This window comes from Procambarus clarkii, chromosome 46, assembly GCF_040958095.1.
Source record: "Procambarus clarkii isolate CNS0578487 chromosome 46, FALCON_Pclarkii_2.0, whole genome shotgun sequence".
Lineage (NCBI taxonomy): Eukaryota > Metazoa > Arthropoda > Malacostraca > Decapoda > Cambaridae > Procambarus > Procambarus clarkii.
This window is the reverse complement of record NC_091195.1, coordinates 6,361,660-6,389,120: the sequence shown is the minus strand read 5'-3', so window position 1 is coordinate 6,389,120 and position 27,461 is coordinate 6,361,660. Positions and strand designations below refer to the sequence as shown.

At 48.9% G+C, this 27,461-nt stretch overlaps 1 protein-coding gene across 1 annotated transcript in view; it reads right to left on the bottom strand.

Annotated features, from left to right (window-relative positions):
* The window catches only part of LOC123750003 (uncharacterized), a 43,201-nt gene extending 19,682 nt beyond the window's left edge, over positions 1-23,519 (bottom strand). The window contains exons 1-3 of the mRNA XM_069301527.1: positions 23,426-23,519; positions 3,189-6,262; positions 772-1,044 (exon numbers count right to left, since the gene is read on the bottom strand). Coding sequence (XP_069157628.1) covers positions 772-1,044; positions 3,189-5,769 — 2,854 coding nt within the window. The 5' untranslated portion in view covers positions 5,770-6,262; positions 23,426-23,519. The remainder of the gene's footprint in view (positions 1-771; positions 1,045-3,188; positions 6,263-23,425) is intronic.
* Between the last annotated feature and the right edge of the window lie 3,942 nt (positions 23,520-27,461).

Below are 27,461 nucleotides of genomic sequence, written 5' to 3'. Positions count from 1 at the left end.
GAACACGGAAGACCACACCTGGCTACTCTCCCCACCCACACCTGCTGATTGGAAGGAACACGGAAGCCTACACCTGGCTACTCTCCCTACCCACACCTGTAGATGAGAGGGAACAGTAAAGCCCACACCTGGCTACTCTCCCCACCCACACCTGCAGATGAGAGGGAACACTAAAGCCCACACCTGGCTACTCTCCCCACCCACACCTGCAGATGGGAAGGAACACGGAAGCCCACACCTGGCTACTCTCCCGACCCACACCTGCACATGAGAGGGAACACTAAAGCCCACACCTGGCTACTCTTCCGACCCACACCTGCACATGAGAGGGAACACTAAAGCCCACACCTGGCTACTCTCCCCACCCACACCTGTAGATGGGAGGGAACACTAAAGCCCACACCTGGCTACTCTCCCGACCCACACCTGCACATGAGAGGGAACACTAAAGCCCACACCTGGCTACTCTCTCCACCCACACCTGTCTATGTCACACACTCATGCCAAAGAAAACTTATATCAAGTAAATCTAGCTTGTATTAAGCAAGACAATGTTGGGCTAAATATTGATCAGTGTTATCTTATAAGCAGTGAAGCTTGCTTAATGAATATTCTTGGTCGCTAAACGGTGCTCAAAGTTACACAAGAAGCCTTATAAGTTCTCTAATTCATGACTTTTAATGTAAAAATATTTTTGAAACCACTGGAAGCACTGTGAATTAAATAACTGAGTTACAGATATTCACGTGTTAAAATGTCGTCAATACGTACTGGTGAGACGCGAGTGATAGAAGACCAGGCGAATATTCCCTTCTCTTGAGGGAGTACACAGCTGAGCCGCCAGGCGGCAGCACCAGTCTATGGCGGGGTCGTCATCAGTGAGGCCCCGGTTGATGGTCAGGATGAGCGTCCTTCCCTGGTACGGCAGAGTGTCCAGGGTGTCCGGGTCCACGTAGCCCGTGGCGTCCAGGGTGTCCTGGTCCACGAAGCCCGTGGCGTCCAGGGTGTCCGGGACCACGTAGCCCGTGGCGTCCAGGACAATGTCTGAAGACATACACTGAGATACAGTCACGGTCGTTACTGGTATGTTCTAAGATATAACAAGAAGACATACTGAGCCATCCACTCACCTTACTGCTGGGTTTATTACCTGATGACAAGTCCGTATTTTGGACAGTATTAATAGCATCTAAACTATGTATTAATAGCTTTTAAAAGCCACGGTCAAGGTCATCGGTAACAATGGTCAAGGTCACTGTCAAGGTCATCTGTATCAATTGTCAAGGTCACAGTCAAGGTTACCTGTATCAATGGTCAAGGTCATCTGTGTCAATGGTCAAGGTCATCTGTATCAATGGTCAAGGTCATATGTATCAATGGTCAAGGTCATCTGAATCAATGGTCAAGGTCATCTGTATCAATGGTCAAGGTCATATGTATCAATGGTCAAGGTCATCTGTATCAATGGTCAAAGTCATCTGTATCAATGATCAAGGTCACAGTCAAGGTTATCTGTATCAATTGTCAAGGTCACAGTCAAGGTTGTCTGTATCAATTGTCAAGGTCACAGTCAAAGTTACCTGTATCAACTGTCAAGTTTATCTGTATCAATGGTCAAGGTCATCTGTATCAATAGTCAAGGTCATCTGTGTCAATGGTCAAGGTCATCTGTGTCAATGGTCAAGGTCATCTGTATCAATAGTCAAGGTCATCTGTGTCAATGGTCAAGGTCACAGTCAAAGTCATCTGTGTCAATGGTCAAGGTCACAGTCAAGGTCATCTGTATCAATGGTCAAGGTCATCTGTATCATGGTCAAGGTCACAGTCATGGTTATCTTTATCAATGGTCAAGGTCGCATTAGAAGGTCATATAAACTAAGTCAAGGTCACAGTGAAAGGTCATCTAGACCAAGTATCAAGGTCACAGGGATAGATGGGTCACCTGAATTAAGGATCAAAGTTACGGAAGGTCTAATTAACCAAGGGATCAAGGTCACAGTGAAAGGTCCTCTTAAACAGGAATTAGGTCACAGTGAAAGGTCATCTTGAACAGGAATTACGTCACAGTAAAAGGTCATCTTGGACAGGAATTAGGTCACAGTGAAAGGTCATCTTGAACAGGAATTAGGTCACAGAGAAAATTTATCTTTAACAGGAATTAGGTCAGTGTGAAAGGTCATCTTGAACAGAAATTAGGTCACAGTATAAGGTCATCTTAAACAGGAATTAGGTCACAGTGAAAGGTCATCTTGAACAGGAATTAGGTCACAGTGAAAGGTCATCTTGAACAGGAATTAGGTCACAGAGAAAGGTCATCTTGAACAGGAATTAGGTCACAGTGAAAGGTCATCTTGAACAGGAATTAGGTCACAGAGAAAGGTCATCCTGAACAGGAATTAGGTCACAGTGAAAGGTCATCCTGAACAGGAATTAGGTCACAGTGAAAGGTCATCTTGAACAGGAATTAGGTCACAGTGAAAGGTCATCTTGAACAGGAATTAGGTCACAGTAAAAGGTCATCTTGAACAGGAATTAGGTCACAGTGAAAGGTCATCCTGAACAGGAATTAGGTCACAGTGCAAGGTCATCCTGAATAGGAATTAGGTTCACAGTGAAAAGTCATCTTGAACAGGAATTAGGTCACAGTGAAAGGTCATCTTGAACAGGAATTAGGTCACAGTGAAAGGAGATCTGTACCACGAGTCAAAGTCAAAGTGGTAAGTCATCTGAACCAAAAGTATGGCGTCGCTAAATACTTCATGAAATTATTTATGCACAAGAATATATACAGCAGCGGAATGTTTCGAAAATTTAGTATTCATGGAGTAGTCGCCCTTAATAAGTCTATATTTGTAATCAAAGTAGAAGGTTTGTCAACCTTAAGGTGACTACATTTGTAAACAATATAAGGTGTTTGTCGCTCTTAAGGTGACTATATTTGTAAACAATATAAGGTATTTGTCGCTCTTAAGGTGACTATATTTGTAAACAAAATAAGGTGTTTATCTCCCTTAAGGTGATTATGTTTGTAAACAATATAAGGAATCTTTCGTCCATAAGGTTGTAAACATATATGTAAACAATATAAATCTGAATTACTATATTAAACATGACGAATGAAGCCCTTTGCGTAATTTTGGTATTAATAAATAACTCTAAAAATTATGGTGGAAAATATGAATATTTACCAAGAGTCTGCAGGTGAGGAAGGTGAGGCAGGTGACGGATGAGGACGGGCAGTTGCTGTGGTGTGAGGACCAGGTAGAGGCTCTCGAGGGTGTGAGGCAGGAGGGGTATGGCTGCATCAGGCAAGCGACCATCAAACTTCTCTAAGGTACACTTACTGCCGGGGGCTGTCAGCCTCTCCAAACATTGTTTTGATTTATCAATATTTTCGTCTTTGCTGTATAAACTATCGCCAAGAACTAAGGATATGGTTACCTTCATTTTTGCCAGCACTGACAGTGCAGACAGTGTAGGCAGGTGCTGCTTTAGTTGGGGTGTATTGTATATGTTTAGGTAAATGTTCTTAGGTGTCACATTCTTAAGAACAAGCGGCAGGACAACCCACGAGTCAACACTCATTATTCTCCACTCTTGTTCTGTACGCAGCTTCTCACACACGGCTTGGATGACGTGCTCACTCCCGCAGGACTCTGCTACATGCTTCAACAGCTCGTCAGTCTTAAGTGTAACCATCTCGCACAGGTCAATTATGTGAGTAATGAACTTATGCTCTACTCCCCGGGCACACAGCACCCCGGTAGTGCTGACTAAAATGTTCTGCCATCTGGGGCGCTTCCTTAACTCTTGTTGCACGGCGCTAATATCAAACGTTGACTCTCTCAGGTGATCTCCCAAGGAACCCTTTTCCTTACGTACAACACCCACCAAGAGGTCAATGATTATAGAGCTTTCCCCTGACACACGGTGTGATGCTGGATCACCTCGGTCTTGCTCAGCCCTCAACAAGAGAGCGACCAGCCTCCTGCTGGCACAATACTCCTGGTACCTGGCGTGAACATAGCCAAACACCCACACCACATTGAGTCCCCGACGGTAGCTGGTTCTTGTGAAATAGTTGGACAAGACCTCCTCCTGCGGCAGTCCAAGAGTGTCACACTTCTCCCTAATCTCCGCTTCAGTCTCCAGCCAAAGGTCGTACTCCTGCCTCTGGATCCCTCTTAAACTAATCTCTTCGAAGAACAACAGAAACTGGTCACATTTTCCTTTGGGGTCAACCACATGTTTGTCTGTAAGTCTGGACACCAGTTTGCTGGTTATGAAGTCATGAATCTTCTCGTAGACTTGAGTGTTTGTGGTGAGGTTGTTAAATTCTTCTGGAGCCTCGACACACAGCAGCGCCAACAAGGTCAAGGTGAGTGGAGTGTTGAGGTACTCACCCAGGAACTGACTCATCTGCTCCAGCCGGTGGGTAAACCTCCCTGTGATGACACTCCGTTGGCTCTCTTCCTCCACCAGCACCTTGATGGTTCTCTCGGCGAACTCCACGCGACGTTCTGGAGTGATGCCCAAGACGAGGATGTTGCAGCGAGGTCTGGTGTCTGGGACGAGCTGTGACAGTTGTTGGTCCCACCCCGGCCGTGTGGTTATCACCAACCTCACATCCTTGCCAGGCAGGTGCAACAGCTCCTCCACCAGCCTTCCTGAATGGTCGTTGACCTCGTCGTAGCCGTCAATCAGGACTAATATATTTAAGCTCAAGATTATCTCCTTAAACAGCTGGAAGTCGGCACCAGAATCACTAAGTGTTTGAGGCAGCAACTGGCGGAGGAGACCATCGAAGGTATTAAGATGTGAGTCCCTGCACTGAACATAGAAAACGAGGTTCACGGTGCCCAGGTGACGTATGGCAGCAGGGTCCTCTACCCACTTCTCGAGGATGAGCTTGAGTAAAGTTGTCTTGCCCATACCACCTTCCCCCGTCAGGAGGACACACTCAGGGACTCTTCCGTTCTCTCGTCTCATACTCAAGATGTCTTCATAGTTTATATCCTGACCCTTGGCAGCGTGGGAGGGTCTTGCCCCTATGACGGGATCTTCAAGGAGTCGCAGTCGTGTAAAAGCAAGACTTGGGTTGTAGTTAATGTTGAGGAGGAGCCAGGGTGCGGGAACAATCTGGTACAGCAGTTTATACTCGTCACTTAGCTCCTGCTTGCTCTTCTGCTTAACTTCTTCTCTGATATCTGTGACCTTTGCTAGCAGATCACCAATATACTTGGTGACATCTCTGGTCACGTGGTCCACATCCTGGCTGTTTGTCCCACACCGGACGCCGGCCTCAGCCAGCATCTTGGCCAATAAGTCACTGAGCTCCGTCAGTGTTGACGTAAGATCTTGCTCTGACATTCCCACATTATCATGGGCCAACGTGTTTCGGTGTTGCTTCAGGCTGTAAATGAGGTGTTCAAGTGATGGTCCCTGAGGCCCTGGAGTGGTCCACGTGGGGTCATTCATCTCAGCCAGACCACACACACGTTGCAGGAGTTTATACAACAGGGTGATGTCAAAAGTTGCCGCGTCAGAGGAAACTTCGAGTTTATCCCTCTGGTGAGCATCGAAGACACGCCTGTACTGAGCATTGGTGTACCCCAAGTCCTGAGTGAGGTAAGTCACTACTGGGAAGGTGCCCCGGTACGACCACATAAACACACTTGCTAGCGTGTCTCGTCCTGCCTTAGTCACAGCCAGTCCATACCGCAGTCTGTTCACATCTTCCGGATGGATAACAGGACTCGAGGCCGACATATTGGGCCGTATGATTCTCACCTCACAAAACTGTTGTCAAGTTTCTCAGGAGCAGTAAATGTCCCACGCTGGTTTTGTTATTATATTATGTTTAAAAACATAACATTGTTTCCCACTGTCGGAGACGGGCAGCTTGTTAGGCTTGTGTAGGCCTTCCTAAGCCAACGACAGACCTTCCTCAGGATGCATCCCTCAACAGTTGACTAATTTCCAGGTTAATGTTTACTGCTAGGTGAACAGAGGTATCAGGAGGCTGAGCATCTCACATTGCCAGGGAATCAAACTCGGATCTAATCGGTGATGATCCGACTGCATTAACCACAATACAGTCACTTAATTGACCAAAAATATAAGTGATTTCCAAATAAACCAAATTTTACAAAATGTGTTCACATGTTAATGCAATGTTCGGTTCCAGCTTTATTTGTTATTTTCAATTTGTTCTTTAACTAGTTAATTTCTTCTGTCTTTATACTCTTCAGATTTCTGTCATCTGGAAGAACAATTTAACGTTATTAAAACAAGATGTTAGTGTTAAACATTAGGTCAGAAATACATTTTTGAGATCACTAAAACAAATAAAATTCCAAAGTCTGCCTCCTGCATTTTGTTATATTTTATAACTTAAAACTTGTCAATATTTTGACCTAACTCCTGTGATCATTGTGGTGTTGGCTTCTGGTTTAGGTAGAGTAATGGTGCTCATTTTCTCACACAGAAATATACGGTGTAGCATTTAGTAATGTTATTCTCTGCCTTTATCTTGCTCTTGTAAGGACCTATTTAGATTATGCAGTTCAGTTTGGTCACCATACAATATACTGGACATAATTTAACTTGAACCCGTAAAGAGAAGAATGACAAAGTTGATCTCAGGAATTAGAAATCTCCCTTATTAAGAGAGATTAAGGAAGCTATGTTTACACATTCTTCGGAAAGTATAGTTGATATTATTGATGTTGTCAAAGGATGAAAAGTTATGTCGAAGGTTGTAATAATAAGTTGTTAACTATATCAACACAAAATACAACAAGAAATGATAAATCTGTATCAATAAGAAATAATGTCAGCTTCTCTGTCTATGCGAGCTAGAAGACCCTACTCAGGGAGCTAGCCTCAAATAATTTCTAACAGTAATTCCTGCTGGGTATGTGCCCAACAGGGAATGGCATATATGTAGGGAGTACAACTTTAAAGAGTACCAAAGCTACCCCCCTACCACGAACTTTGCTATATCATATTAATTAGGCTTTGAATTATTTATTTATTTTCTTGCAAGGGTTCCCAGCTGAGCTTCTGTGTAGATCGCCCTCTCCCCCTCCGCTCTCTTGTGGACAATATTCACAGTATAATGTTAACAACTTACATGGAGTTTACTACAAGTAAACTTCCGTCCCCTGAGAGTCTCTTATAGGAGCAATGATGGAGGGCCGCGTAGAGGCTCATCATATAAAATGGCCGACTAGAGGCACATAAAATGGCCGCCGAGAGGCACATAAAATGGCCGCCTAGAGGCACATAAAATGGCCGCCTAGAGGCACATAAAATGGCCGCCAGGAGGCACATAAAGGGCCGCCTAGAGGCACATAATGGGTCGCTTGTAGGTACATAGAGGGGCCGCCTAGAGGCACATAAAATGGCCGCCTAGAGGCAAATAAAATGGCCGCCTAGAGGCAAATAAAACGGCCGGCATGAGGCAAAAAAAAAATGGCCGCCTAGAGGCTCTTAAAATTGGCCCCATAAAAGCCCATAAACATGTCGCCTACAGGCACAAAAAGGGCCTCCTAGTGGCACATAAAATGGCCGCCATGAGGCCAAAAAAAGTTCGCCTTGAGGCACATAAAATGGCTGCCTCGAGGCACAAAAAATGCCGCCTTGAGGCACATAAAATGGCCGCCTAGAGGCCCCAAAAAAAGCCACATAGAGACACAAAAAAGGGCCACCTTGAGGTACATAAAGAGCCGCCTAGATGCACATAAAGGGCCGCCTAGAAGTACATAAAGGGCCGCCTAGATGCACATAAAGGGCCGCCTAGAAGTACATAAAGGGCCGCCTAGATGCACATAAAGGGCCGCCTAGAGGCACATAAAGAGCCGATTAGAGGCACATAAAGGGGCCGCCTAGAGGCGCATAAAGGGGCCGCCTAGTGGCACATAAAGGGGCCGCCTAGAGGCACATAAAGAGCCGATTAGAGGCACATAAAGGGGCCGCCTAGAGGCACATAAAGAGCCGATTAGAGGCACATAAAGAGCCGATTAGAGGTACATAAAGGGGCCGCCTAGAGGCACATAAAGAGGTGCATAAAGGGTCGCCTAGAGGCACATAAAGGGCCGCCTAGAGGCACATAAAGGGGCCGCCTAGAGGTGCATAAAGGGGTAGCCTAGAGGTGCATAAAGGGGCCGCCTACAGGCACATAAAGGGCCGCCTAGAGGTACATAAAGGGCAGCCTAGAGGTACATAAAGGGCAGCCTAGAGGTACATAAAGGGCCGCCTTGAGGAACATAAAGGAGCCGCCTAAAGGCACATAAAGGGCCGCCTAGAGGTACATAAAAGGCAGCCTAGAGGTGCATAAAGGGCCGCTTAGAGGTACATAAAGGGCAGCCTAGAGGTGCATAAAGGGCCGCTTAGAGGTACATAAAGGAGCCGCCTCGGGGTACATAAAGGGCCGCCTAGAGGTACATAAAGGGCCGCCTGGAGGTACATAAAGGGTCGCCTGGAGGTACATAAAGGGCAGCCAAGAGGTACATAAAGGGCCGCCTTGAGGAACATAAAGGAGCCGCCTAGAGTTACATAAAGGGCCGCCTAGAGGCACATAAAGGGCCGCCTGGAGGTACATAAAGGGCCGCCTGGAGGTACATAAAGGGCAGCCTAGAGGCACATAAAGGGCCGCCTGGAGGTACATAAAGGGTCGCCTGGAGGTACATAAAGGGCAGCCTAGAGGTACATAAAAGGCCGCCTTGAGGAACATAAAGGGTCGCCTGTAGGTACATAAAGGGTCGCCTGGAGGTACATAAAGAGGCCGCTTAGAGGTACATAAAGGGCCCCCTATAGGCACATAAATAGCCGCCTTGAGGTACATAAAGGGCCGCCAAGAGGCACATAAAGGGCCGCCTAGAGGCACATAAAGGGCCCCCAATAGGCACATAAAGGGCCGAATTGAGGTACATAAAGGGTCGCCTGGAGGTACATAAAGAGGCCGCTTAGAGGTACATAAAGGGGTCGTTGAGAGGTACATAAAGGGGCCGCCTAGAGGTACATAAAGGGCTGCCTAGAGGCACATAAAGGGGCCGCCTAGAGGCACATAAAGGGGCCGCCTGGAGGTACATAAAGGGGCCGCTTAGAGGTACATATAGGGCCGCCTGGAGGTACATAAAGGGGTCGCTGAGAGGTACATAAAGGGCTGCCAAGAGGTACATAAAGGGCCGCCTGGAGGTACATAAAGGGCCGCCTAGAGGCACATAAAGGGCCGCCTAGATGTACATAAAGGGCCGCCTACAGGTACATAAACGGCCGCCTAGAGGTACATAAAGGGCCGCCTAGAGGTATATAAAGGGCCGCCTAGAGGTACATAAAGGGCCGTCTAGAGGTACATAAAGGGGCCGCCTAGAGATCCATAAAGAGACCGCCTGGAGGTACATAAAGAGGCCACCTAGAGGCATATAAATGGGCCGCCTAGAGGCGCATAAAGGGCCGCCTAGAGGTACATAAAGGGGCGCCTAGAGGTATATAAAGGGCCGCCTAGAGGAACATAAAGGGCCGCGTAGTGGTACTTAAAAGGCCACATAGAGGAACTAAAGGGCCGCCTAGAGGTAGATAAAGGGGCCGCCCAGAAGCACATAAAGGGCCACCTAGAGGCACATAAAGGGCCGCTTAGAGGCTCATAAAAAGGCCGCCTAGAGGAACATAAAGGGGCCGCCTAGAGGTACATAAAGGAGCCGCCTCGGGGTACATAAAGGGCCGCCTGGAGGTACATAAAGGGCCGCCTAGGCGTACATAAAGGGCCGCTCAGAGGCACATAAAGGGCCGCCTAGAGGCAAATAAAGGAGCCGCCTCGGGGTACATAAATGGCCGCCTGGAGCTATATAAAGGGCCGCCTTGAGGTACATAAAAGGTCGCCTGGAGGTACGTAAAGGGGCCGCCTAGAGGCACATAAAGGGCAGCCTAGAGGTGCATAAATGGGACGCCTAGCAGTACATAAATGGGCCGCCTAGAGGTACATAAAAAGGCCACCTAGAGGTACATAAAGGGCCGCCTAGAGGTACATAAATGGGCCATCTAGAGATATATAGAAAGGCCGCCTAAAGGCACATAAATGAGCCACCTAGAGGTGCATAAAGGGCCGCCTAGAGGCGCAAAAAAGGCCACCTACAGGTACATAAAGGGCCGCCTAGAGGCACATAAAGAGGCGCCAAGAGGTACATAAAGGGCCGCCTAGAGGTACTTAAAGGGCCGTCTAAGGGAAAATAAAGGGACCACCTGGAGGCACCTAAAGGGCCACATTTAGGCACGTAAATGCGCCGTCTAAAGGCACATAAAGGGCCGCCAAGAGGTACATAATGGGTCCGCCTAGAGGTGCATAAGTGGGCCGCCTAGAGGTACATAAAAAGGCCGGCTAGAGGTACATAAAGGGGCCGCCTAGAGGTGAATAAAGGGGCCGCCTCGGGGTACATAAATGGCCGCCTGGAGCTATGTAAAGGGCCGCCTTGAGGTACATAAAGGGTCGCCTGGAGGTACGTAAAGGGGCCGCCTAGAGGCATATAAAGGGCAGCCTAGAGGTGCATAAATGGGCCGCCTAGCAGTACATAAATGGGCCGCCTAGAGGTACATAAAAAGGCCGCCTAGAGGTACATAAAGGGCCGCCTAGAAGTACATAAATGGGCCGCCTAGAGGTACATAAAAAGGCCGCCTAGAGGTACATAAATGGGCCATCTAGAGATATATAGAAAGGCCGCCTAAAGGCACATAAGTGAGCCACCTAGAGGTGCTTAAAGGGCCGCCTAGAGGCGCAAAAAAGGCCACCTACAGGTACATAAAGGGCCGCCTAGAGGCACATAAAGAGGCGCCAAGAGGTATATAAAGGGCCGCCTAGAGGTACTTAAAGGGCCGTCTAAGGGAAAATAAAGGGACCACCTGGAGGCACCTAAAGGGCCACATTTAGGCACGTAAATGGGCCGTCTAAAGGCACATAAAGGGCCGCCAAGAGGTACATAATGGGTCCGCCTAGAGGTGCATAAAGGGGCCGCCTAGAGGTACATAATGGGTCCGCCTAGAGGCACATAAAAGGGCAGCCTAAAGGCAAATAAATGGGCCGCCTAGAGATACTTAAAGGACCGCCAAGAGGTACATAATGAGTCCGCCTAGAGGTACATAAAGGGCCGCCTAGAGATACATAAAGGACCGCCAAGAGGTACATAATGGGTCCGCCTAGAGGTACATAAAGTGCCGCCTAGAGATACATAAAGGACCGCCAAGAGGTACATAATGGGTCCGCCTAGAGGTACATAAAGGGCCGCCTAGAGGCAAATGAAGGGGCCGCCGAGAGGTACATAAAGGGGCCGCTTAGAGGTACATAAAGGGCCGCCTAGAGGTACATAAAGAGGCCGCCTAGAGGTACATAAAGGGGCCGCTTAGAGGTACATAAAGGGCCGCCTAGAGGTACATAAAGGGCCGCCTAGAGGCACATGAAGGGGCCGCCTAGAGGTACATAAAGGGGCCGCTTAGAGGTACATAAAGGGCCGCCTAGAGGTACATAAAGAGGCCGCCTAGAGGCACATAAAGGGGCCGGCTGGAGGTACATAAAGGGCCGCCTGGAGACACATAAAGGGGCCGCTTAGAGGTACATAAAGGGCCGCCTAGAGGTACATAAAGGGGTCGCTGAGAGGTACATAAAGGGCTGCCTAGAGGTACATAAAGGGCCGCCTGGAGGTACATAAAAAGGCCGCCTAGAGGTGCATAAAGGGGCCGCCTAGAGGCATATAAAGGGCCGCCTAGAGGTGCATAAAGTGGCCGCCTAGAGGCACATAAAGGGCCGCCTAGAGGTACATAAAGGAGCCGCCTCGGGGTACATAAAGGGCCGCCTGGAGGTACATAAAGGGCCGCCTAGAGGTAAATAAAGGGCCGCCTAGAGGTACATAAAGGAACCACCTAGAGTTACATTAAGGGCCGCCTAGAGGTGCATAAAGTGGCCGCCTGGAGGTACATAAAGGGCCGCTAGAGGCACATAAAGGGCCGCCTAGAAGAACATAAAGGGGCCGCCGAGAGGCACATAAAGGGCCGCCTAGAGGTATATAAAGGGGCCGCCTAGAGGTATATAAAGGGGCCGCCTAGAGGCACATAAAGGGGCCGCCTAGAGGCACATAAAGGGCCGCCTAGAGGCACATAAAGGCGCCGACTAGAGGCACATAAAGCGGCCGCCTAGAGGTACATAAAGGGCCGCCTAAAGGTATATAAAGGGATCGCCTAGAGGCACATAAAGGGGCCGCCTAGAGGTACATAAAGGGCCACCTAGAGGTGCATAAAGGGGCCGCCTAGATGTACATAAAGGGCCACCTAGAGGTGCATAAAGGGGCCGCCTAGAGGTACATAAAGGGCCGCCTAGAGGTGCATAATGAGCCGCCTAGAGGAACATAAATGGCCGTCTAAAGGTACATAAAGGGCCGCCTAGAGGTGCATAAAGGGGCCGCCTAGAGGTACATAAAGGGGCCGCCTAGAGGCACATAAAGGGGCCGCCTAGAGGTACATAAAGGGCTGCCTAGAGTTGCATAAAGGGCCGCCTAGAGGTACATAATGGGCCTCCTAGAGTTGCATAAAGGGCCGCCTAGAGGTACATAAAGGGCCGCCTAGAGGCACATAAAGGGGCCGCCTAGAGGTACATAAAGGGCCGCCTAGAGGTGCATAAAGGGGCCGCCTAGAGATACATAAAGGGCCGCCTAGAGGTACATAAAGGGCCGCCTAGAGGCACATAAAGGGGCCGCCTAGAGGTACATAAAGGAGCCGCCTAGAGGCACATAAAGGGGCCGCCTAGAGGTACATAAAGGGCCGCCTAGAGGCACACAAAGGAGCCGCCTAGAGGTACATAAAGGGGCCGCCTAGTGGCACATAAAGGGCCGCCTAGAGGTACATAAAGGGCCGCCTAGAGGTATATAAAGGGGCCGCCTAGATGTATATAAAGGGGCCGCCAAGAGGTATATAAAGGGGCCGCCTAGAGATATATAAAGGAGCCGCCTAGAGGCACATAAAGGGGCCGCCTAGAGGTACATAAAGGGCCGCCTAGAGGTGCATGAAGGGGCCGCCTAGAGATACATAAAGGGCCGCCTAGAGTTACATAAAGGGCTGCCTAGAGGCACATAAAGGGGCCGCCTAGAGGCACATAAAGGGGCCGCCTAGAGGTACATAAAGGGCCGCCTAGAGTTGCATAAAGGGCCGCCTAGAGGTACATAATGGGCCGCCTAGAGTTGCATAAAGGGCCGCCTAGAGGTACATAAAGGGCCGCCTAGAGGCACATAAAGGACCGCCTAGAGATATATAAAGGGCCGCCTAGAGACACATAAAAGGCCGCCTAAAGTAGCATAAATGGCCGCCTAGAGATGCATAAAGGGCCGCCTATAGGCACATAAAGGAGCCGCCTAGAGGTACATAAAGGGCCGCGGAGTACATAAAGGGCCGCCTAGAGGCACATAAAGGGCCGCCTAGAGGCACATAAAGGAGCCGCCTAGAGGTACATAAAGGGCCGCCTAGAGGTGCATAAAGGGGCCGCCTAGAGATACATAAAGGGCCGCCTAGAGGTACATAAAAGGCCGCCTAGAGGCACATAAAGGGGCCGCCTAGAGGTACATAAAGGAGCCGCCTAGAGGCACATAAAGGGGCCGCCTAGAGGTACATAAAGGGCCGCCTAGAGGCACACAAAGGAGCCGCCTAGAGGTACATAAAGGGGCCGCCTAGTGGCACATAAAGGGCCGCCTAGAGGTACATAAAGGGCCGCCTAGAGGTATATAAAGGGGCCGCCTAGAGGTATATAAAGGGGCCGCCAAGAGGTATATAAAGGGGCCGCCTAGAGGTATATAAAGGGGCCGCCTAGAGGTACATAAAGGAGCCGCCTAGAGGCACATAAAGGGCCGCCTAGAGGTACATAAAGGGGCCGCCTAGAGGTACATAAAGGGCCGCCTAGAGGTGCATAAAGGGGCCGCCTAGAGATACATAAAGGGCCGCCTAGAGGTACATAAAGGGCCGCCTAGAGGCACATAAAGGGGCCGCTTAGAGGTACATAAAGGAGCCGCCTAGAGGCACATAAAGGGGCCGCGTAGAGGTACATAAAGGGCCGCCTAGAGGCACACAAAGGAGCCCCCTAGAGGTACATAAAGGGGCCGCCTAGTGGCACATAAAGGGCCGCCTAGAGGTGCAGAAAGAGGCTGCCTAGAGGTATATAAAGGGGCCGCCTAGAGGTGCAGAAAGAGGCCGACTAGAGGTGCAGAAAGAGGCCGCCTAGTGGCACATAAAGGCCGCCTAGAGGTACATAAAGGGCCGCCTAGAGGTATATAAAGGGGCCGCCTAGAGGTACATAAAGGGGCCGCCTAGAGGTGCAGAAAGAGGCCGCCTAGTGGCACATAAAGGGCCGCCTAGAGGTACATAAAGGGCCGCCTAGAGGTATATAAAGGGGCCGCCTAGAGTTATATAAAGGGGCCGCCAAGAGGTATATAAAGGGGCCGCCTAGAGGTTTATAAAGGGGCCGCCAAGAGGTATATAAAGGGGCCGCCAAGAGGTATATAAAGTCGCCGCCTAGAGGCATTTAGAGGGCTGCCTAGAGGTATATAAAGGGGCCGCCTAGAGGCACATAAAGTGCCGCCTAGAGGCACATAAAGGGCCGCCTAGAGGTACATAAAGGGCCGCCTAGAGGTACATAAAGGGCCGCCTAGAGGCACATAAAGGGCCGCCTAGAGGTACATAAAGGGCCGCCTAGAGGTACATAAAGGGCCGCCTAGAGGTACATAAAGGGGCCGCCTAGAGGTGCATAAAGGGGCGCCTAGAGGTACATAAAGGGCCGCCTAGAGGCACATAAAGGGGCCGCCTAGAGGTACATAAAGGGTCCGCCTAAAGGTACTTAAAGGGGCCGCCTAGAGGTAAATAGAGCGCAGCCTAAAGGTACATAAAAGGCCGCCTAGAGGTACATAAAGTGCCGCTTAGAGGTACATAAAGAGATCGCCTAGATGTACATAAAATGCCGCTTAGAGGTACATAAAGAGATCGCCTAGAGGTACATAAAGGGCCGCCTAGAGGTACATAAAGGGCCGCCTAGAGGTATATAAAGTGCCGCTTAGAGGTACATAAAGAGACCGCCTAGAGTTACATAATGGGCCGCCTAGAGGTACGTAAAGGGCCGCCTAGAGGTACATAAAGGGCCGCCTAGAGGTACATAATGGGCCGCCTAGAGGTATATAAAAAGGCCGCCTAGAGGTACATATATGGCCGCCTAGCGGTACATATTGGGCCACCTAGAGGTACGTAACCCTTACCCTGCTCAGGGGTCCTTGGGACATTTACACCCCTGTGCGCAAGAAAAAAAATTCAAAATTTTTTTTTCGTCTTCTAAACATGTTAATTTGTGTCCCCTGAGCACGGCGAAAACAATCGTAGGTGACATATTTTGGGCGCAATTGACCGAGGAAGTCTGGCAAAAAGTTGGTGTTGACAGAGCGGTCGTCAGACCCGGTCAGCGTCACCTGCGCTGACAGGTGGGAGTTGCCACAAAGATATTATTACTTAATTGTTTCAATGTCTTCGATTGATTTTTTCTTAGTTTTTTTGCAGTAATATTATTCAATAGTGTGTATTGTAATATATTTATATAATAAAAGTGGTGAATAATCGCTATACTCAAAAGTATGATGTGCATATTAGTGATTCAATTATGCTTATAAAACAATGAACAAATAGTTTTGCTGCTATTACACTCTATACACAGGTTATATATAAGTATCTGCATGTTTTGGTCACCATAACGAACCATTAAGTTAGTGCTGGCGCTATACACAGATGGCGGCTGGCGGCTCCCTCACTCTTTCAAGGTCACACGCACTAAACTTTCTCCCCCAACAATACCGTTTGCAGTGTTATTACCCTATATACACATATTATATATAAATATCTACATGTTTTATGCACCGTAACTGTACACCTAAGCTTGTAGTGCGCCCAAAGAGCATAGTGGCCACCCTCTAAACAGCTAGACAAATCGTGCAGACGACGTCACCTCCGTCACCCATATGGCTCCTCCCAGCATAATCCTTTTGCTGTTATTACACTAATACACACATTATATATAAGTATCTACATTTGTGTTCACCATAGAGAACCACTGACCTGGTATGGTGAATGCAAACAATAACAGCTAGCCACACAGTAAACGATGCTGTCTCCCTCCGTCTCTCAGCATCACTCCTCCCACAGCGCTAATTATTACAACAATCCTGCTATTATCACAACCCTGGTTATTTATAACACAGTCATGGGTCATCTGTAATATTGTCATCGCTAAATAATAACAATTATATATTTATTTAAACATTTCTCGGCGATGCTGTGGTCACAAGCTGAACAGCAATGCTGTTCGCTCATGCTGCGTGCGCCGGCCTTGGTTGCTCCAACAGTACTGTGCCTCTCACACCTCAGAATATTGCCCACGATATTTTTTTAAAATGGCATCTGTTTACAAGAGCCCCGAGGAAGCTACTGTGAACCCCGTGTAGCCGCGGGCCATTTGAATCAGGCCTGGCACCCTATGGCGTATATATACGCCATGCGCACCATGGGACATGTTACTCAGGGCGTATATATACGCCATGCGCACCATGGGACATGTTACTCAGGGCGTATATATACGCCATGCGCACCATGGGACATGTTACTCAGGGCGTATATATACGCCATGCGCACCATGGGACATGTTACTCAGGGCGTATATATACGCCATGCGCACCATGGGACATGTTACTCAGGGCGTATATATACGCCATGCGCACCATGGGACATGTTACTCAGGGCGTATATATACGCCATGCGCACCATGGGACATGTTACTCAGGGTGTATATATACGCCATGCGCACCATGGGACATGTTACTCAGGGTGTATATATACGCCATGCGCACCATGGGACATGTTACTCAGGGCGTATATATACGCCATGCGCACCATGGGACATGTTACTCAGGGTGTATATATACGCCATGCGCACCATGGGACATGTTACTCAGGGTGTATATATACGCCATGCGCACCATGGGACATGTTACTCAGGGCGTATATATACGCCATGCGCACCATGGGACATGTTACTCAGGGTGTATATATACGCCATGCGCACCATGGGACATGTTCCTCAGGGCGTATATATACGCCATGCGCACCATGGGACATGTTACTCAGGGCGTATATATACGCCATGCGCACCATGGGACATGTTACTCAGGGCGTATATATACGCCATGCGCACCATGGGACATGTTACTCAGGGCGTATACATACGCCACGCGCAGTTTAAAGGATAAAGATCCGCCTAGAGGTATATAAAGAGGCGCCTAGTGGTACATAATGGGGCCACCTACAGGTACATAAAAGACCGCCGAGAAGTACATAGAGGACAACCTAGAGGTACATAAAGAACCGCCTAGAGGTACATAAAGAGGCGCCTAGAGGTACATAATGGGTCTTCTGGAGTTACAAAAAGGGCCACCAAGAGGCACATAAAGGGCCGACTACAGGCATATAAAGGGCCGCCTTGATGTGCATAATGGGTCGCCTTGATGTGCATAATGGGTCGCCTGGAGGTACATAATGGGCCGCCTAGAGGTACGTAAGAGGCCGCTTAGAGGTACATAAAGGGCCGCCTAAAGGCACATAAAGGGCCGCCTAGAGGCACATAAAGGACCGCCTAGAGGCACATAAAGGGCCGCCTGGAGGCACATAAAGGGCCACCTAGAGGTACATAAAGGGCCGCCTAAAGGCACATAAAGGGTCGCCTAGAGACACATAAAGGGCCGCCTAGAGGTGCATTAAGGGGCCGCCTAGAGGTACATAAAGGGCCGCCTGGAGGCACATAAAGGGGCCGCCTAGAGGCACATAAAGGACGAATAAGAGAATGTGAATTTAGTTTTTCTTAATATCTCTTCATAAAGGAGGTTTCTAATTCCTGTTATTGATTGTTATTATTCTCTGAACAAGACCAAGTGAACTTATGTTCATTCTGTAATACAGAGACCAACAATGAACAGTATAATCCAACTGGGGCTCAACAAGGGCAGGAGCAAGGTGAACAATTCTATTAGATATATTGGTGCTACAACATCTAGAAATATATCCCAGAATACTCTTACCTTTATTCAATATATTTATGTACTAAACTGAAACTTCCAGTCTTTCAAGTAACTTGAATAACCTGTCTTCCTTCTGAACTAGCAACAGTCTTCCTTCTGAACTAGCAACAGTCTTCCTTCTGAACTAGCAACAGTCTTCCTCCTGAACTAGCAACAGTCTTCCTTCTGAACTAGCAACAGTCTTCCTTCTGAACTAGCAACAGTCTTCCTTCTGAACTAGCAACAGTCTTCCTTCTGAACTAGCACCAGTCTTCCTTCTGAACTAGCAACAGTCTTCCTTCTGAACTAGCACCAGTCTTCCTTCTGAACTAGCAACAGTCTTCCTTCTGAACTAGCAACAGTCTTCCTTCTGAACTAGCAACAGTCTTCCTTCTGAACTAGCAACAGTCTTCCTTCTGAACTAGCAACAGTCTTCCTTCTGTACTAGCAACAGTCTTACTTCTGAACTAGCAACAGTCTTCCTTCTGAATTAGCAACAGTCTTCCTCCTGAACTAGTAACAGTCTTCCTTCTGAATTAGCAACAGTCTTCCTCCTGAACAAGCAACAGTCTTCCTTCTGAACTAGCACCAGTCTTCCTCCTGAACTAGCACCAGTCTTCCTCCTGAACTAGCAACAGTGTTCCTTCTGAACTAGCAACAGTCATCCTTCTGAACTAGCACCAGTCTTCCTCCTGAACTAGCAACAGTCTTCCTTCTGAACTAGCAACAGTGTTCCTTCTGAACTAGCAACAGTCTTCCTTCTGAACTAGCAACAGTCTTACTTCTGAACTAGCAACAGTCTTCCTTCTGAACTAGCAACAGTCTACCTTCTGAACTAGCAACAGTCTTCCTTCTGAACTAGCAACAGTCTTCCTTCTGAACTAGCAACAGTCTTCCTTCTGAACTAGCAAGAGTCTTCCTTCTGAACTAGCAACAGTCTTCCTTCTGAACTAGCAACAGTCTTCCTCCTGAACTAGCAACAGTCTTCCTTCTGAACTAGCAACAGTCTTCCTCCTGAACTAGCAACAGTCTTCCTTCTGAACTAGCAACAGTCTTCCTCTTGAACTAGCAACAGTCTTCCTTCTGAACTAGCAACAGTCTTCCTTCTGAACTAGCAACAGTGTTCCTTCTGAACTAGCAACAGTCTTCCTTCTGAACTAGCAACAGTCTTCCTCCTGAACTAGCAACAGTCTTCCGTCTGAACTAGCAACAGTCTTCATCCTGAACTAGCAACAGTCTTCCTTCTGAACTAGCAACAGTCTTCCTCTTGAACTAGCAACAGTCTTCCTTCTGAACTAGCAACAGTCTTCCTTCTGAACTAGCAACAGTCTTCCTTCTGAACTAGCAACAGTCTTCCTTCTGAACTAGCAACAGTCTTCCTCCTGAACTAGCAACAGTCTTCCTTCTGAACTAGCAACAGTCTTCCTTCTGAACTAGCAACAGTCTTCCTCCTGAACTAGCAACAGTCTTCCTTCTGAACTAGCAACAGTCTTCCTCTTGAACTAGCAACAGTCTTCCGTCTGAACTAGCAACAGTCTTCCTTCTAAACTAGCAACAGTCTTCCTCCTGAACTAGCAACAGTCTTCCTTCTGAACTAGCACCAGTCTTCCTCCTGAACTAGCAACAGTCTTCCTTCTGAACTAGCAACAGTCTTCCTTCTGAACTAGCAACAGTCTTCCTTCTGAACTAGCACCAGTCTTCCTTCTGAACTAGCAACAGTCTTCCTTCTGAACTAGCACCAGTCTTCCTCCTGAACTAGCAACAGTCTTCCTTCTGAACTAGCACCAGTCTTCCTTCTAAACTAGCACCAGTCTTCCTCCTGAACTAGCACTAGTCTTCCTTCTGAACTAGCAACAGTCTTCCTTCTGAACTAGCAACAGCCTTCCTTCTGAACTAGCACCAGTCTTTCTCCTGAACTAGCAACAGTCTTCCTTCTGAACTAGCAACAGTCTTCCTTCTGAACTAGCAACAGTCTTCCTTCTGAACTAGCAACAGTCTTCCTTCTGAACTAGCACCAGTCTTCCTTCTGAACTAGCAACAGTCTTCCTTCTGAACTAGCAACAGTCTTCCTCATGAACTACCAACAGTCTTCCTTCTGAACTAGCAACAGCCTTCCTTCTGAACTAGCAACAGTCTTCCTTCTGAACTAGCACCAGTCTTCCTTCTGAAATAGCACCAGTCTTCCTTCTGAACTAGCAACAGTCTTCCTTCTGAACTAGCACCAGTCTTCCTTCTGAACTAGCAACAGTCTTACTTCTGAACTAGCAACAGTCTTCCTTCTGAACTAGCAACAGTGTTCCTTCTGAACTAGCAACAGTCTTTCTCCTGAACTAGCAACAGTCTTCCTCTTGAACTAGCAACAGTCTTCCTTCTGAACTAGCAACAGTCTTCCTTCTGAACTAGCAACAATGTTCCTTGTGAATGAGCAACACTGTTCCTTGTGAACCAGCAACAGTCATCCTTCTGAACTAGCAACAGTCTTCCTTCTGAACTAGCAACAGTCTTCCTTCTGAACTAGCAACAGTCTTCCTTCTGAACTAGCACCAGTCTTCCTTCTGAACTAGCACCAGTCTTCCTTCTGAACTAGCAACAGTCTTCCTTCTGAACCAGCAACAGTGTTCCTTCTGAACTAGCAACCGTCTTCCTTCTGAACTAGCAACAGTCTTCCTTCTGAACTAGCAACAGTCTTCCTTCTGAACTAGCAACAATGTTCCTTGTGAATGAGCAACACTGTTCCTTGTGAACCAGCAACAGTCTTCCTTCTGAACTAGCAACAGTCTTCCTTCTGAACTAGCAACAGTGTTCCTTCTGAACTCGCAACAGTCTTCCTTCTGAACTAGCAACAGTCTTCCTTCTGAACTAGCAACAATGTTCCTTGTGAATGAGCAACACTGTTCCTTGTGAACCAGCAACAGTCTTCCTTCTGAACTAGCAACAGTCTTCCTTCTGAACTAGCAACAGTGTTCCTTCTGAACTAGCAACAGTCTTCCTTCTGAACTAGCAACCGTCTTCCTTCTGAACTAGCAACAGTCTTCCTTCTGAACTAGCAACAGTCTTCCTCCTGAACTAGCAACAGTCTTCCTCTTGAACTAGCAACAGTGTTCCTTGTGAACCAGCAACAGTCTTCCTTCTGAACTAGCAACAGTCTTCCTTCTGAACTAGCAACAATGTTCCTTGTGAACCAGCAACAGTGTTCCTTGTGAATCAGCAACAGTGTTCCTTCTGAACCAGCAACAGTGTTCCATGTAAACCAACAACAATGTTCCTTGTGAACCAGCAACAGTGTTCCTTGTGAACCATCAACAGTGTTCCTTGTGAACCATCAACAGTGTTCTTTGTGAATCAGCAACAGTGTTCCTTGTGAACCAGCAACAGTGTTCCTTGTGAACCAGCAACAGTGTTCCTTGTGAACCAGCAACAGTGTTCCTTGTGAACCATCAACAGTGTTCTTTGTGAATCAGCAACAGTGTTCCTTGTGAACCAGCAACAGTGTTCCTTGTGAACCAGCAACAGTGTTCCTTGTGAACCAGCAACAGTGTTCCTTGTGAACCAGCAACAGTGTTCCTTGTGAACCAGCAACAGTGTTCCTTGTGAACCAGCAGCAGTGTTCCTTGTGAACCAGCAAGTGTTCCTTGTGAACCAGCAACAGTGTTTCTTGTGAACCAGCAACAGTGTTCCTTGTGAACCAGCAACAGTGTTCCTTGTGAACCAGCAACACAGTTCAGGAGAGAACAGCCCGCCACAGTCACACAGTCAGCCCCACAACATTAAGATTCCGGCCTCCGGACAAATACTTGGTAAACAACAATTTGAAAGCAGTTATTACGGACTGATCACAGGAATATTAACATATATATTCTTCCCATCATCCCGAGCCCGCAGCTGCGAGAACATGTGACTTTTACAGTTGTCAAAAGACAGGGGAAGATGGAGACAGAGGCAGGTAGGGAGAGATGTGAAGAGGGAGGGAGAGAGAGAGAGAGAGGGAAGAGAGAGAGAGAGAGAGAGAGAGAGAGAGAGAGAGAGAGAGAGAGAGAGAGAGAGAGAGAGAGAGAGAGAGAGAGAGAGAGAGAGAGAGAGAGAGAGAAAGAGGGAGAGAGAGAGAGAGAGAGAGAGAGAGGGGGGGAGAGAAAGAGATAGGGAGAGAGAAAGAGAGAGGGGGAGAGAAACAGAGCGAGAGAGAGAGACGGGGGAGAGAGAGAGAGACGGGAGAGAGAGAGAGAAAGGGGAGAGAGAATGAGAGAGAGGGGAGAGAGAGAGAGAGAGAGAGAGAGAGAGAGAGAGAGAGAGAGAGAGAGAGAGAGAGAGAGAGAGAGAGAGAGAGAGAGAGAGAGAGAGCGAGAGAGAGAGAGAGAGAAAGGGGAGAGAGAATGAGAGAGAGGGGAGAGAGAGAGAGAGAGAGAGAGAGAGAGAGAGAGAGAGAGAGAGAGAGAGAGAGAGAGAGAGAGAGAGAGCGAGAGAGAGAGAGAGAGAGAGAGAGAGAGAGAGAGAGAGAGAGAGAGAGAGAGAGAGAGAGAGAGAGAGGGAAGAGAGAGAGAGAGAGAGAGAGAGAGAGAGAGAGAGAGAGAGAGAGAGAGAGAGAGAGAGAGAGAGAGAGAGAGAGAGAGAGAGAGAGAGAGAGAGAGAGAGAGTGAGAGAGGGAGGTGGTAGAGAGGTGTAGGTAAAGGGAGAGAGGGGGAGAGAAAGAGAGGGGGGAGAGAAAGAGAGAGGGGGGAAAGAGAACTGGGAGAAGGGAGAGACAGTTAATTGTGTGAGAGAAAGACAGGGAGACCCGGGCTCCACCGGGTGTCCCTACTAGTAAATTATTAAAACATTTCAAATAAATTTACTGCCAGTATCTTAAACAATGACGATAAATATAAATATGTGAGTCACTTAACAATATTTTCCTCCATAACTTCACTACAACACTGTCCACACACCTGCCAGTCCACCATACAGCAGAGAATCAACATACTGTACGTGTTAGTGTCTCTCCAAGAAAGTACCAATTGTACTTGGTACAATAGTACCAAGAACGTACCAAAAGAAAGTAAATAATCACTTAAAGTTCTACACTGACACAACCCATTGTACTTTCTCGTATATAAATAAATCTGCTGCCCGTTCTCAACATTTTTCACTCGTATAAATGTTCAATAGTTTTGTTGATACGTTTACGGTGACCAGCCAGGATATGACGGCTCAAGGCTCCACATACCAGTGATTGCACCATCACACGGCCTTGTATACTCACACTCGGCCTTGTATACTTATCACAAGGAGTTATAATTATTATTATTTCACCAGGGAATATTACCCTTATTTACCATTACGTGTAATATCAAACGGTAGAGAATGTACACACAGGGCCAGAGTATATTAGTGTAAGTATGAGTACACACGCCCGCTGGCTGGGAGGTCCGGGGGAACACCACCTCCACTGACACTCCCTCTGTGGGACCCCTGCTTGGTCCCGCGCCTATAGTGCAGATGCGGCACTTCTCGTCTCGTCTCAGCAGTTTGTGCTTGCGGGGGTTGAGCTTCAGCTCTTTGGTCCCGCCTCTCAAGTGTCAATCTACTGGTGTACAGATTCTTGATTCTTCGGCTCTATCAAATCTACATATGAAACTGTGTATGGAGTCAGCCTCCATAACATCACTGTCTAATGCATTCCATCTGTTAACTACTCTGACACTGAAAAAGTATTTCTAATGTCTCTGTGGCTCATTTGGGTATTAAGTTTCTACCTGTGTCCCCTTGTTCATGTTCCACACGTGCTAATTAGTTGGACCTTGTCCCACCCTGTCAGTTCCTGAAAATTTTGTAGGTGGTGATCATGTATATCATGTATATAGGTGTATAAAGGGCCGCCTAGAGGTACATAAAGGGCCGCCAAGAGGCACATAAGGGCCACCTAGAGGCACATAAAGGGCCGCCTAGAGGCACATAAAGGGCTGCCTAGAGGTACATAAAGGGCCGCCTATAGGTACATAAAGGGCCGCCGAGAGGCACATAAAGGGCCGCCTAGAGGCACATAAAGGGCTGCCTAGAGGTACATAAAGGGCCGCCAAGAGGCACATAAAGGGCCGCCTAGAGGCACATAAAAGGCCGCCTTGAGGTACATAAAGGGCCTCCAAGAGGCACATAAAGGGCCGCCTAGAGGCACATAAAGGAGCCGCCTAGAGGTACATAAAGGCCGCCTAGAGGCGCATAAAAGGCCGCCTAGAGGTACATAAAGGGCCGCCTAGAGGCACATAAAAGGCCGCCTTGAGGTACATAAAGGGCCGCCTAGAGGTACATAAAGGGCCGCCTAGAGGCACATAAAAGGCCGCCTTGAGGTACATAAAGGGCCGCCAAGAGGCACATAAAGAGCCGCCTAGAGGTACATAAAGGGCCGCCTTGAGGTACATAAAGGGCCGCCTAGAGGCACATAAAGGAGCCGCCTAGAGGTACATAAAGGCCGCCTAGAGGTGCATAAAAGGCCGCCTAGAGGTACATAAAGGGCCGCCTAGAGGCACATAAAAGGCCGCCTAGAGGCACATAAAGAGGCCGCCTAGAGGTACATAAAGGGCCACCTAGAGGCACATAAAGGGGCCACCTAGAGGCACATAAAAGGGCCGCCTAGAGGCACATAAAGGGGCCGCCTAGAGGCACATAAAGGTGCCGCCTAGAGGTACATAAAGGGCCACCTAGAGGCACATAAAGGGGCCGCCTAGAGGTACATAAAGAGGCCGCCTAGAGGTACATAAAGGGGCCTCCTAGAGGTACATAAAGAGGTCGCCTAGAGGTACATAAAGAGGAAACCTTGAGGTACATAAAGAGGCCGTCTAAATGCACATAAAGGGCTGCCTAGAGGTACATAAAGGGGCCAGCTACAGGTACATAAAGGGACCTCCTAAATGCACATAAAAGGCTGCCTAGAAGTACATAAAGTGGCCGCCTAGAGGCACATAAATTGCAGCCTAGAGGCACATAAATTGCAGCCTAGAGGCACATAAAGGGGCGCCTAGAGGCACATAAAGGGGCCGCCTAGAGGTACATAAAAGGCCACCTACAGGCACATAAAGGGGCCGTCTAGAGGCACATAAAGGGCCGTCTAGAGGCACACAAAGGGCAGCCTAGAGGCACATAAAGGGGCGCCTGGAGGCACATAAAGGGAAGCCTAGAGGCACATAAAGGGGCGCCTGGAGGCACATAAAGGGCAGCCTAGAGGCACATAAAGGGGCGCCTAGAGACACATAAAGGGGCGCCTAGAGGCACATAAAGGGGCCGCCTAGAGGCACATAAAGTACCGCCTAGAGGCACATAAAGGGCAGCCTGGAGGCACACAAAGGGGGCCGCCTAGAGGCACATAAAGGGGCCGCCTAGAGGCACATAAAGGGGCAGCCTAGAGGTACATAATGGGCCGCCTAGAGGATCATAAAGGGGCCGCCTAGAGGCACATAAAGGGGCCGCCTAGAGGCACATAAAGGGCTGCCTAGAGGCACATAAAGTACCGTCTAGAGGCACATAAAGGGCAGCCTAGAGGCACACAAAGGAGGCCGCCTAGAGGCACATAAAGGGGCCGCCTAGAGGCACATAAAGGGGCCGCCTAGAGGCACATAAAGGGGCCGCCTAGAGGTACATAAAGGGCCACCTAGAGGCACATAAAGGGGCCACCTAGAGGCACATACAGGGCAGCCTAGAGGCACACAAAGGGGCCTCCTAGAGGCACATAAAGGGGCCGCCTAGAGGCACATAAAGGGGCCGCCTAGAGGTACATAAAGGGCCGCCTAGAGGCACATAAAGGGGCCGCCTAGAGGCACATAAACGAGCGGCATAGAGGTACATAAAGGGCCGCCTAGAGGCACATAAAGGGGCCGCCTAGAGGCACATAAAAGGGCGGCATAGAGGTACATAAAGGGCCGCCTAGAGGTACATAAAGGGGCCGCTTAGAAGCACATAAAGAGACCTCCTAAATGCACATAAAGGGCTGCCTAGAGGTACATAAAAGGGCCACCTAGAGGTAAATATAGGGACCTCCTAAATGCACATAAATGGCCGCCTAGAGGTACATAAAGTGGCCGCCAAGAGCACGAAAAGGGGCCCGCCAAAAAGGCACATAAAAAGGCTGCCTAGAGGTACATAAAGGGGCCGCCTAGAGGCACAAAAAGGGCCGCCTAGAGGCACATAAAGGGGCGCCTTGAGGCACATAAAGGGCCGTCTAGAGGCACAAAAAGGGCAGCCTAGACGCACATAAAGGGGCCGCCTAGAGGCACATAAAGGGGCGCCTAGAGGCACATAAAGGGGCGCCTTGAGGCAAAAAAAGGGCCGTCTAGAGGCACAAAAAGGGCAGCCTAGACGCACATAAAGGGGCCGCCTAGAGGCACATAAAGGGGCGCCTAGAGGCACATAAAGGGGCGCCTTGAGGCAAAAAAAGGGCCGTCTAGAGGCACAAAAAGGGCAGCCTAGACGCACATAAAGGGGCCGCCTAGAGGCACATAAAGGGGCGCCTAGAGGCACATAAAGGGGCGCCTAGAGGCACATAAAGGGGCGCCTAGAGGCACATAAAGGGCTTCCTAGAGGCACATAAAGGGCCGCCTAGAGGCACATAAAGGGGCGCCTAGAGGTACATAAAGGGTCGCCTAGAGGCACATAAAGGGCCGCCTAGAGGCACATAAAGGGGCCGCCTAGAGGCACATAAAGGGGCCGCCTAGAGGCACATAAAGGGGCGCCTAGAGGCACATAAAGGGCTGCCTAGACGCACATAAAGGGCCGCCTAGACGCACATAAAGGAGCGCCTAGAGGCACATAAAGGGGTTGCCTAGAGGCACATAAAGGGGCCGCCTAGAGGCACATAAAGGGGCCGCCTAGAGGCACATAAAGGGCCGCCTAGAGGCACATAAAGGGCCGCCTAGAGGCACATAAAGGGGCCGCCTAGAGGCACATAAAGGGGCCGCCTAGAGGCACATAAAGGGCCGATTAGAGGCACATAAAGGGTCGCCTGGAGGCACATAAAGGGCTGCCTAGACGCACATAAAGGGCGGCCTAGACGCACATAAAGGGGCCGCCTAGAGGCACATAAAGGGCCGCCTAGAGGCACATAAAGGGCCGCCTAGAGGCACATAAAGGGCCGCCTAGAGGTATATAAAGGGCCGCCTAGAGGCACATAAAGGGCCGCCTAGAGGCACATAAAGGGCCGCCTAGAGGCACATAAAGGGCCGCCTAGAGGTACATATAGGGCCGCCTAGAGGCACATAAAGGGGCCGCCTAGAGGCACATAAAGGGGCCGCCTAGAGGAACATAAAGGGCCGCCCAGAGGCATATAAAGGGCCGCCTAGAGGCACATAAAGGGGCCGCCTAGAGGCACATAAAGGGCCGCCT